A 12,720-nucleotide genomic window follows, 5' to 3' on the forward strand; every position below is an offset into this window, starting at 1 on the left:
TCCATAAAGGGAAAGGGAAGCTGCTCATTATCTCAGACTACAACAAAAGCATCAAGGAGAGAATTAGATAGGCCAAAGTACACATGTCCTGTTGGATCCATTCCCAAAGAATTAGCATTTACAATGAGCTTTTTAAAGAGAAAGTTAAAATTCCTCAGGGCTTGACTAAGCCCTTGCAAAAATCATGGAAGTTCATTATAGAAACACCTTCTACATCACCTGCCAAAACAAATAAAACCTATTTTTGAATAATACAGCTCTGATACCAAGTCCTCAGGTGCTTTGGTTTGTCTGTGCTCCTGAAGTCTATGGAAGGTGATCTGAGGTCAACAGTGCTCAAAGGCTGGCTGTGCATGACCACAATAAATGGTGAGAGCAGCTCAACTGCTCCTCGAGGTTGCTGGGAACCAGCAGTTTGTAACCTTTCACAGCCCTCTCACTGTTTCAGTTTTGTGCCTGGAAAGCCAACCAGGTATTCCCCCAGCTCCCTGGGAGGGAACCACAGCACACCCATGCTTGGTGGTGAACCCACTGAGATAAATCACTGCTGACCCATGTTTGCATGACACTGTTCCTGCAAAAACTCCCTCTCTAAGGCTCTTCAAGGCTTCTCTGAGAAACTTGCAGTGTAATCAGAGCCATGCAGCCACTCTGTCATCAGCACCCTGTCCCACCAGCCACCAGCTCCAGCTATTATGGTTGATGATCTTCCCTTCTCCACGAGTGAGAAGTTGTGGCCAAGTACACACAGGACAGTTCAGACCACCTGCAGTCACTTGTGTTTGCTTTCCACTGGTTCTTTCCACTGGGCATTCCCCAGCACTGCATTGCTCTGCACCTTCCCAGAGTTATCAATCCCACTTTGATTTCCTGCCATTCATCCTGATGTTCCCTTGTGCAGCTAAGGGCTCAGAATTCCTACAGAACTAGGAGAAACTTTGGCTCCAGCTGCCAAGAAGCTGTGAGAGAGAACATGTGGGAACTATTCAGCCCTGACAGCAGCAACGTGACTTTGTGAGCTCAGACTAAGCCCAAATTAGTTCAGATGGACACCATGAAGAGCAGATCCCTCTGCCTGTCCCCACACACAAGTTTCTCCCAAACATCTCTTTCTGGTATGTTTTAAATTGTTATTATATACTTCTGGCAATCATTAATAACTGTGGCATCTTCTTCTCTTCCTCAGTGTGGGGGTGTGGACACAAGTTGTGGAATAAAGGAAGAGGAGTGGGATGATGCTTATGTTGGTTCTGGTCCTCTGGGTGGTCTCCTTCAGTGCTGTTCCTTCCTTCACTCCATTTGTTTTCATACTGACTGAGCATGGGCAGGAGTTTTTCAGGAGGGAGTAGATGGATTTCTTTACACAGATGGTTTCTGCAAGGCTTCTCTAGAGAGAATTCCCACCAAAGGCACAGGAATCTGGTTAACAAAGTCTGCGGGATCAGACTCACACCCACAGGGACTAAATCATAGAGATTTCAATGGAAAACATGGTAAAAATGGGGAAACTAAAGGTAATACAAATGGAAAATGATGCTAAAAACTTGCTGAATAGAGAAAAAGATCTTCAACTGTTGATGTAAAAATGTTTTCTGGAATGAAAATAAAGTGCATTGCAAAACATGCATACCCAGCAGAAAGCAGTTGTGCTCTGTAATACTGAGACTCCTTTGAAGGCTTTAAGAACCACATGCTAAAGACTCACCAGTCCCAAACTGTATCAGTATCATTCAGGTTTAATTTTACTTATCTTTGTGACTCAGAATGGGCCTTACCAGAGTCATCAACAACCCACAGTGACCTTTCAGTGAGCTCTGCTGTGACAGGGACAGGCATCAAGGGGGCACAGTACAGAATGTTCATGAATGCATGAACAACCAAAAGAACAGAACAAAAGTTGGAGGCTGTTTCCTCTTCCCTGAATGAATTCCCATCAGTGCAGACCAGAGTGTCTGCTAAACATCCAGCACAGCCTGCTGAGGGTTATAGGAATTTAGTCACTCAGTTTGCACCCACTACAGCTGCCTGGCCAAGGGCACAGTGCTGGAGGGAGGGATGCTCCAGCTCCTGCCTGGAAATAGCAACAAGTGGTGAAGTTTTCAGGGAAAAATGAAATAAAAAAAGCAGTGAGCAGTCACTTTGGAAATCATCAACTCCACAGCTAATTCCTCACAGGTTCCCAGTGTGATCACAACAGAAGCACATGATAGAACTGTGTAATTATCTGCTTTTCCTGGGAAACCTACAAAACCACACAAGATAATTTCTCATTATTTTGGTCTCATCTAATCAAAAGCTCAGTGGGTTATGTACAAGCAAGAAAAGTGGTTTATACACAAGTAAGAAAAGCAAGACTATTTGTCTGTAGTTAAGACTTTCTAGGGAGGTTAATATGCACAGCTCAAATAGATAACAGAATCATGTAATGGTTTGGGTTGAAAGAACCTTAAAGCTCATCTCATCCCACCCCCTGCCATGGGCAGGGACACATTCCACCAGCCCAGGTTGCTCCAAGCCCCATCCAACCTGGCCTTGAAGACTTCCAGGGATGGGACAGCCACAACTTCTCTGAGCAACCTGTGCCAGTGCCTCAACACCCTCACAGGGAAAATTTCTTCCTAACTGTAGAATCCCAGAGTGGCTTGGGTGGGGAAGGAGCTTAAAGATCATCTAGTTCACCCGCTGCCATGGGCAGGGACACCTTCCACTAGGTTCCTCCAAGCCCCATCCAACCTGGCCTGGAACAATTCCAGGGATGGAGCAGCCACAGCTTCTCTGGGCAACCTGTGCCAGTGCCTCAGCACCCTTACAGGGAAGGATTCCTTCCCAATATCCTATCAATCCCTGCCCTTGGCAGTGGGAAGCCATTCCCTGTGTCCTGTCCCTCCAGACCCTTGTAAATAATCTCTCTCCATCTTTCTTGTTGACTTCTTCAGGCACTGCAAGGCCACAGTTAAGTCACCTCAAAGCTTCTCTTCTCCAGGCTGAACAATCTCAAATCTCTCAGCCTTTCCTCACAGCAGAAGTTCTCCATCCCTCTAATCATCTCTGGACTTGCTCCAACAGGTCTATGCCCTTCCTGCACTAGGGACTCCAGATATTGCCACTGAAGACATGCAGACCCCAGGCAGTACCTGACACCCTTCTGCCACAGCTGGTGGGCAGAAACTGCACAGCACGGCTCTGGTTAGGTCCAGGGCAGTCATGGTAAGAATCTCTTCCATGTCACTGAGTCTCTGGTCTAAAATGACTGTGCCTACATCAAATAAATGCATGTGTACAAAGCTCACTGCTGCCAAGGTCAGAAATCCATCTGCTCCTCACTGCCTGCCTGGGCACTGCAAAGAGTGAGAGTTGCTGTTTCCAGCCACATCAGTCCAGCAGGTAGAAAACAGCACAGGGAGAAGCAGTTTCATTTTCCCTTTCTTTCAGCATAGTTTGAGGAAGAGCTGGCAGGTTGTTTGCTGCAAAGAAGAGAAGCTGTGACTCAGCCTACGGTCAGCATGCTGCCGGGGCAGTCCCTGCTGGCCACAAACCCTCTGAGTGCATACATGCTGCAGCAGGCAGTGACTACCAGAAGAATCACAGGTTCAACTATTTTGGATTTTATCAAGGTTTATGGCATTCTCATCATGATTCAGCTGAGCACAGAGTGTGGCTAGAAAGGACCTCTGGGGTGGTATAGCTCATCCTTCTGCGCAGAGCAGAACTGCTACCAAACCACACTGGGTCACCTGTGGGTCTATTCAGCTCCAAGGCTGAAGAGTCCCCCAGCCCTACAGGCAGACTCTTCTTTTCCCAGTGTCATAGAATCACACAACCAGTTTTGGCCCTGCCTGAGCAGGGAGGTTGGACCAGATGATCCACTGTGGTCCCTTCCAGCCTAACTGATTCTGTGATTCTTTGAACCATGGAACAGTTTGGATTGGAAGGACCTTCAAGCTCATCCAACCCCACCACCTGCCATGGGCAGGGACAACTTCCACCAGCCCAGATTGCTCCAAGCCCTATCCAACCTGGCCTTGAACACTTCCAGTGATGGAGCAGAAAACTTGAAGCTTAGAGCCATCTGCCACTTCTCAGGAGGGTTTGGGTCCCTCACCTTCCTCTCCCCTCCAGGAACTCCAGGACTGTTGGGCCCTTTCTTGGCCAGCCAGGACCAGCCCAGCTCTCACCACAGTACAGTTTCCTTTGTCCAATTGATCTCATTTTAGGAACAATGTTTTAAGAGATTGAGTCCATATCTACATGTGCCCTGTGGGCACTCCCTGTATTAACCCAGATCAAGATAAGGGACTGAGGGTAATCTCCCTGGAGCTGGTGGGTGTGAGGAACAGCCTTTGTTCAGGAGATGGGGAGCAGGAGTTGGGTTCTGTCAGGCTCAGAAGGGCCTGGCTGGGACAGAAACACACACCCAGGAGCCTCAACTCTGCCATAAAGGAACTGAAGGAGAGGGGGAGCAGGGCAAATGCACCTCAGAAACATTTTATAGGGATGGGCAGAAACAGAGCATCCAAAGGGTCAGGAAATTACTGGAAGGTGGTCAAGGAACTGGAATGGAGAACACTACAGGTTTCTAAGGAGACCAAAGAATTAATACCCAGTTTCCTGCACACACAGAACAGAACTACTTATTGTTATTGATAATATTTCATGGACTTATGTTCTCTAAGATAAATTGTTTTTTTGCATCCACAAGCAAGCTCTTAATTGTGACTCATCAGTCTGTCTGGAAGGAGCCCAGGGATGGACTGCAGATTGACAACCTTTCTGGGGACCTCATCCAGTGCCACCAGGAAGTCTCTAAATCACTACAAGCTGCCAGGAACTGGGGGATGTGCCAGAAAAAGGAGTGCCTGGGGCTTATCTCCCCTAGCATATGTTGCTGCCCACTGCCAGCACTGAGCCTTCTGGACTCTGGGTAGTTCTGCAATGTTCATATACAAAACAAGGATAGGAAAAGCAAAAGAAGGAACCAGATTCTGCACAGTTTGGACTGGCACAAATCTAGGACACTCTGTGCCCCTAAATGAGCCAGTGAGTGCAAACATGACAATCTTCTCTGAGACCTTACAAAGTCCTTAAGCAGGGAAAAAACCATTATCTTGGCAAACCTGTTTTCCTCCCTCTCATTCACTCCCCCAGTGACACATTACAAGCACTTCTGCACTCAGATTGTTTGCATGGTATTTGCTCAGCCATGCTCAGGGGTCACACTCCAGCATCAAAGGATCTGGTCCTTCAGCCTGAATTTTCTGCCCACATTCCTGCCTTTGTGAAGTCAATCTAAGTGGGATATGTCAGAGTTGTTCCTACAGATCTGCTTCTCCTGTGGATTACAATTAATTTGGAATATTGCCCTTTCCTATTGGCTGGGGAAGCTCAAGATGGAAAAATGGAGCTCCTGACCTTAATTTTCTTTGGATACAATTTTTCCCTCCCTCGTTGTTTAGGCCAAGCAGATGAAAATAAAATAAAATAAAATAAAATAAATATGTCATTTAACATAGAGTCATGAAATGGTCTGGGTTGGAAGTGATCTTAAAGCTCATCTCATTCCACCTCCTGCCATGGGCAGGGACACTTTCCACTAGCCCAGGTTGCTCCAAGCTCCATCCAACCTGGCCTGGAACAATTCCAGGTATGGGGCAGCCACAGCTGCTCTGGGCTACATGTGCCAGTGCCTTACCACCCTCAGAGGGAACAATTCCTTCCCCATATCCCATCTAGCCCTGCCCTCTGGCAGTGGGAAACCACTCCAGCCCCTTATACCAAGTCCCTCTGCAGCTCTCTTGAAGTCCCTTTAGGCACTGGAAGGGGCTCTAAGATCTCCCTGGAGACTTCTCCAGGCTCAACACCCCCAGCTCTCCCAAACTGTCTCCATGGGAGGATGTGGATTCCTGCTTTTCCTCAAGGAGCAAAGCAAGGCCCTTCTGTAACTAAGTCACACCCAAACACAGCCTCATGCTCACCTTCCAACTCTTAGCCCTGCTTTCCCCAGCTCTCAGCCTTCCAATTCTTGGCCCTGCAGCTGGAATTCATAAAATAACTATATTTCAGCAATCCTTGTAGATGACTAGTGGCTATTTGAACTGCAGCTTACCTAAATCCCTCTTTGGATTCCCAAAACTCTTCAAAGCAGCCTTTAAAGTGTCACTAAAGAGGCTTCATGGAGATAAAACCACAGCTCCTTCTTTTCATGAGGAGAGTTAACATTCCCCACTCCAACTACCAGCTCCTCCTCCCTGTGCCTGCAGTGTGCAGTCGTCCCTCATTAGCCTCATTATGTCAGCAGACCACTAAGGTTATATTTAGGAACTGAAGGAGCTTATGGAGCATCCAAACATTTAAAATTCAGATTTCATGTGCATCACCAGCAGTTTCAACCCATACAGAGGTGGTCTGGAACTATAAATGGGCTAAAGAAAGGCTGCAAAGACTGAGGGAAGGAAACTAATTCTCTCTGTAAGATTAAGTCGAGGAAAGGACTTGGCTGATAATAAAAGACAGCAGAAATATCAGCTCCTCTCTTTTAGGAACTGATGCTATTGCAACCCTAAGAGTACAGTGATACTATCACAATAATTGATTTAATTCTGTGGGTCTATTTGAATAGGCATTTATCCACCAGACCTTATCCTGTGATGTGCATTTGTTAAGACCTGTCATCTCCTGCTTACAGGGTGATGCTCTGTGAGGCTAAAGTGGTGTGAAACCAGTAAAAAAATGAACTCCCAAATTCCCTACAAAGGGAATTTTCAGAAAGTCATGACAAGCAGGAAAACACAGAGACAATAGTAGAGACTGCTGCTTAGTTTCAGCTCTTGCAAATATCTTCTATCATATGCAACAGTCAATAACTTACAATTCTGTGATAAATACACAACAGAAGAGTCTTCAAATTAACCATTGCAGGAAGTAAAATCCTTTCAAAAACATTGAAATCACAAATCCTGGTAGGTTTGGGTTTTTTCTGAAGCATTGAACTATTTCAGTACCAGAGGTATGTTATCTTTGAAGCAGTTGTGGGAGAAACAAAGCAAAATAAACCCAAAACCCAAGCTCTCCCCAAAGCATGGACTGATCTGATGCAGTGAAACACAAGACCTCATCAAAAGCACAGTCTGGGCACTCCCTCCCTGGTCTCAGTGGCAACAGGAGAATAGAAACTAGAACTAAAGTGCCCAGGAAGGACACAGGAGCTGCTGCTCAGCTGAGAACACCCAACACCACAAACCATTGTGTGAGGTTGAGTCACCAGAAACCAGGCCAGAGGGGAAGCAGATAAAGCTCTTTTGTTTTCCCCCTGTACCTGCTGTGTTTAATCTCACAGCACTTTGTATTCATCTTGTTCTTGCTCCATATGAAGCCTGGAGAAATCTGCACTCCCCTGGCTTCAGGACATGAAGGATTCTGTCCCCAGTCACCTGTTCAACAGCTCCTTCTCAACCTCCTCCCAGGTGCCACACAGCACAGAGATTTCACTCTCCTTTGAGCACATGACTCCAGTTTCCTCCTAGGACACTACTCCAGAACACCCTGCAATGATCATGGATTTGGGGACGATTCAAAATGAGAATGGGACTGCAAATTTTAGGTCTCAAGCCGGAAGGGAAAAGGCTCTGATGATGTCTCTCACTGAAGAACAACAGGTGACCTACACAAAGTGCAACAGTCAGAAATGGCTCAGATTGTGGTAAGTGCTGCACTCAGCATACAAAATATCAGCTGTTTCTTTGTGCTTCATTATCTACACATGGCAAAATGTTAGTTCAGGATAATGACACACAGCTTCTTTCCACACAGGATTCCTGTGCCTGTTGCCACACAGGAGGAAAGAACTGCAGTTACCCAGGCCTGGCATTCCAGTGCTCCCTGTGTGCTCCTCAGCTCACTGCAGGGAGCTGAGAGCAAAGCCCAACTGATTGTGCATCCATTTAAAGTTAGCTTTGGGAGTCAATACCACAAAAAGAAAGATGTACAAAGTCTGTTTCTTATGTGGACACTGGCTGGAGTATAATGTAGAGTTATCTGCTGATTTGTCATTCAAATACATCACTGTCTATAAAAATTAAGCCTGTGCTCAGCAGTGCAGGTTGATAACTCATTGAATGGGATCTACACTCTCATATCTGATATCATCACTGGTGTTGAAGGAGCAGTGAAATTCCTCCATCAGGACTAGCACTGAGCCCTTCTGCTTTGACTTTGCCATCACACACTGAGCAGAAGGCAGCACAGTAATTGCTGTGCCAATTTGATGACTCAAAACTGTGCCTGGAACAGCACAACCTCTAGATGTGTTTTCAAGGTCTTAAAATATCTCTGAGCCAGAGCTGTGAAGGCAAGAGGAAAGAGATCCAAGAGATACCAGTGTAAATAATCTTTTTGTAATGAGTTACTGTCTCCACTGAGCTCCCAAGATATTATCAGAGTTCTGTCACTGTTGTTACAGTTTTCAGGAGGATTCTCTGGATTCCTGACACACACAATCAAGGGCAAATCATTAGAGAGCCTCATGTTTAATGACTCTAAGAGAAATGAGAGTGGCTTGGCCTGACCTGCTTTTCAGTTTTACTGCTGAGAGCCAGAAGTCCTTCCTGGCCTTCCTCTCAACAAAAAAGCATGAGACTACCAACCGCAATTAGTAATTGTATTACCACCACCTTCATCCTTTTCCTCCCTTCCCTCATTTTCCCTTCCAATCTGCTGCCTGGTGCTTCCAGACTCCTCAGAATGGCATTCCCTTTCAGACTGCATCACATCTACCTTTTATTGGGCCCTGCATGGGCTGTTGAGTCCCCTTTAAAAACAATTTTGTGCATTTTTTCCTTGGAATTTTACTTGGAACATTAAAATTCTCTTACCTAATGTTTCCTTTTGTAGTTCATGGCATCTGCTCTGTAGCTCATTGCCTTGTTGAAGGGAAGTTTGAAGCTGTTGAGTTTTCAGCTCAACTGTGTCAGCCACCAGTGTCAGATGTTTGACCTTCTCCTGGAGACATTCATTCTCCCGCTGGGATTTTGCTAACCTTTGATTCAGTTTGGGTATTTCTGAGGAGGAAAAAAAGATAATACAGGTTGTTATAAAATTTAACTCCTTTACTGTAAAGTAGGACACCTGATTTATGACCTCAGGACTTCAGTATTCAGAGAATCCCAGACTGGCTTGGGTTGGAAGGAGCTTAAAGTTTATCCAGTTCCACCCCTTGCCATGGACAGGGACACCTTCCATCAGCCCAGGGTCCTCCAAGCCCTATCCAACTTGGCCTGGAACACTTGCAGGGATGGAGCAGCCACATCTTCTCTGGGCAACCTGAGACATTTCTCACCATCCTCACAGGAAGGAATTCCTTCCCAATATCCTGTCTAGCCCTGCCCTCCTTCAGCTTAAAACCATTCCCCTGTCCTATCCCTCCTGGCCCTTGTCCCAAGTCCCTCTCCAGCTCTTTTGGAGCCACTTCAGGTACTGAAAGGCCACAATTCTTTCCTGTACCTTCTCCAGCTGCAGCCCCAAGTGCTCAGTTGTCCAAAGAACTTACATCACTTTCATTGACATTAATCATGACAACATTCAAATTGGATGAAGCCTAACCTTACTGCCAAGTCAGCTGTTTCATATGTTTTATATGCAGCCCACATGCACATTTTAAACTCTTTTGTTGCCAATTTTCTCTATCAATAATTTCCCCAACTATTCCACACTTAAACCAATTTATTGTTGGATCAAATGATGTAAATACCAAAAGACTTTAAGTCCTTTTACTTTTTCCTATTTGCCATTCCTTAAGGCTAAATAATGACATAAATAAGGGCTTTTTATAAGCTGTTTTCAAACTAACCAAGTAAACTGCCCTTAGCATAAAAAGCAGCAACTCATGTAACATTTTTCCCTCTCAAATTCTGAATGTTCTTGGTGCAAAAGCAGTAAAATAAACAACCAAAATCCTGTATGTTAACATGTCACCATTTGTTAATCATGAACAGCTGATAAAACAGAACATAAAAGCTTTTAAATGGCATTCACAGGCCAAAAAAAATATGTGGGACTAAACTGTTTTGCTTTAGAAAGCTGAATTTAAGGAGGGAGAGAAAATTCAGTGTGGCACTAGTGTCCAGTGGGATGTGTTAGATGAGGGATACACAGCATGTCTAAGGGTGTGTTATTAAAAGTCCCTGAAAGGCTCCACTCCTGCCTCCATACAGGTATTCTGTATAGTTGGGGTATTACAACAAATAAAACAAGGGATACTGCAGAAAAGAAGCTTTGAAATGTATAGATCTCTGAGCCTGAGGATGTTCACATTCCCTTTATTAGGCAGAAGCAGTCAGGGAATGAGCACAGGGAGAGAGTAATCCTCAGGGACACATAATCCATTCTGTGCTCAGTCATGAATCAAAACGTGTCATATTGACATTTAAATTAGTGATTCTTACAAAAAGTGAATCCTAAGGAGGGATTTGCAGTCACACTCATCTCCAGCAGGCAAAAGCCTCCTTTGGAGCTCAGCCCCCCACTCTGTGCTGGTGCTGACCCAGTGGTGCGTGCGGACTGGCTCCCAGCACACAGCTGCCCTGCTGGTGGCTTCCCAGCTGGAACAAAGCCATCATTGACTGCACTCAAATTCCCTGCTAATTTCCCAGGAAGCACAGGCTACTGGACAGCTGTTATTTGAAATGAAGCTACATGTGTGCTGAGACACTAAAACCCACTGGGGCAGTGAATGGGATGCACACAGGCAGAGTGATGTGGGAGATGCACATCACCCACTGTGCCCTTAGATGCTTTGTCATATGGACACAAAGCATGACACCACCTCATCTACTACCCTACAACCCAGATCAAACTAACCCCCAGAGCTCAAGGAGTGTTTGAACAATGCTCTCAGGCACATGGTGTGATTCTTGGGGTGCCCTGAGCAGGGCCAGGACTTGGACTGATGATCCTTGTGGATCCCTTTCCATTCAGGATAGGAGTTCAGCAGCTCATCCACTTATACACACTGAAAAAAAACCATAAGGAAAGGAATATAAATATATTCATATAATAATATGAATATTACTTCCAAAGGCCTTTAAAGCTGTAAAAGTCAGCACAGGGTCTGTTTGGATACTCTGGATGAGCCTGTTTGGATGCTCTGGATGTTACAGTCTGCAATTACACTACTGCACAATTTTTGCAGCAAAACTAATCTCTTATTTGAGCCAGAAAAATGGTATTCAAGGTTCAGTTTGAGTTTCCAGCCTGAGGGCTGGGCACGACCCTCCCAAACAAGCCATCAGTTGTGCCTTGCTCCCAGTTCCTCTCTCCCTGAAGGACACCCTTGTTTGAGCAGGAAGCAGGCTGTGGACCAAGTGGGTTACTCCCAGTCCATGGGCTGTTCCTTGAGCCTTTCAATCCCAAAGACCCCTCAGATAAAGGCAACTGTATTTGGGTATAATTTATTCCTACTCAGAAATGGAAAGAGGGAATAGTTTCTGCTTCTTGGGTGCAGGTTTGCTCATGGCTTGTGTATTCCAGGTGACCCAAGATGTTAAGCAGTAGGTTGGCCAAGAGAAGGGGTGCAGCCTGCCCAAATGATGGGGAGGCAGCACTGCAGGACCCTCAGGGAGCTCACAAAAGGATGCTATGCCATCACCCTATAGTATGCTGTGTGTATGTGAGCAACTGGCATCAGGGGACACAAGGCAAGTGAAAATACCTCCAGGTTTTGTGTTGCAATTCTACCCGTATACACATAGTAAGTATATCATTCATGTCTCTAATCATGGTAAGTATTTATATTGCTTCCAGAAGAGCTGTAGGGTAATTGTTTCAGAAATAAAGATGCTCTGAGGGCTGGAACACCTCTGCTCTAGAGCCAGGCTGGGAGAGCTGGGGGTGTCCAGCCTGGAGAAGAGAAGGCTCCAGGGAGACCTCAGAGTTCCTTCCAATGCCTAAAGAGCTCCAAGAGAGCTGGTGAGGGACTTTGGACAAGGGCCTGGAGGGACAGGACACAGGGAATAGCTTCCCACTGCCTGAGGGCAGGGACAGATGGGATATGGTATGGGGAAGGTTCCCTGTGAGGGTGCTGAGTCACTGGCACAGACTGCCCAAGAGACTGTGGCTGCTCCATCCCTGGAAGTGTTCCAGGCCAGGTTGGATGGGGCTTGGAGCAACCTGGGCTAGTGGCAGGTGTCCCTGACCATGGCAGATGTTGGAACTGGATGAGCTTTAAGGTCCTTTCAACCCAAACCATTCTATGATTCTGTGATTCCATTTCAGGCTTACTTGGCTAACCAATTGCTCCAGCACTCTAATCCAGTAGGAACTGGACTAAGCTGGACTAAGCTGAACTAACTGGACAAGTTAATGTCAGAATTAGAAATTATCTAATTAATTTTTACCTCCTAATTTACTGTGTTACTCAACTACCAAAACCTATTTTCTCTTGCCCAAAATGGCTGCAAAATGCTTTACCTGCCAGAGCTTCTTTGCTCACAGTTTTTATCTGCAGAGAAATTTCCTCTTTCATGGCAGCCCAGTTCTCCAAGTTAGTGGAAATTACATCTTTAATGTTGTCTAGTTCACCTCTGATGAAAGGGAACAGTGAGACAGCCTTGTCCAGAGTGCAGCAATGATGTTCCAAGGTATTTCTGCAAGAGAGAAAAAAATACCAGATGTGCACTTTAAATTTCTTTTATATAGTAAATTATTGCTATATAGTAAAATTTGTTTTAT

At 45.6% G+C, this 12,720-nt stretch overlaps 1 protein-coding gene across 1 annotated transcript in view; it reads right to left on the minus strand.

Moving 5' to 3' along the window:
* Nucleotides 1–12,635, minus strand: part of LOC103797114 (leucine-, glutamate- and lysine-rich protein 1-like) — a gene marked incomplete at its 5' end in the record, with an annotated part of 25,202 nt that extends 12,567 nt beyond the window's left edge. The window contains 2 exons of the mRNA XM_009069309.1: nt 8,868–9,053; nt 12,460–12,635. Coding sequence (XP_009067557.1) covers nt 8,868–9,053; nt 12,460–12,635 — 362 coding nt within the window. The remainder of the gene's footprint in view (nt 1–8,867; nt 9,054–12,459) is intronic.
* Nucleotides 12,636–12,720: the final 85 nt, after the last annotated feature.

This window comes from Acanthisitta chloris, unplaced genomic scaffold (genome assembly GCF_000695815.1).
Source record: "Acanthisitta chloris isolate BGI_N310 unplaced genomic scaffold, ASM69581v1 scaffold25352, whole genome shotgun sequence".
NCBI classification, from domain to species: domain Eukaryota; kingdom Metazoa; phylum Chordata; class Aves; order Passeriformes; family Acanthisittidae; genus Acanthisitta; species Acanthisitta chloris.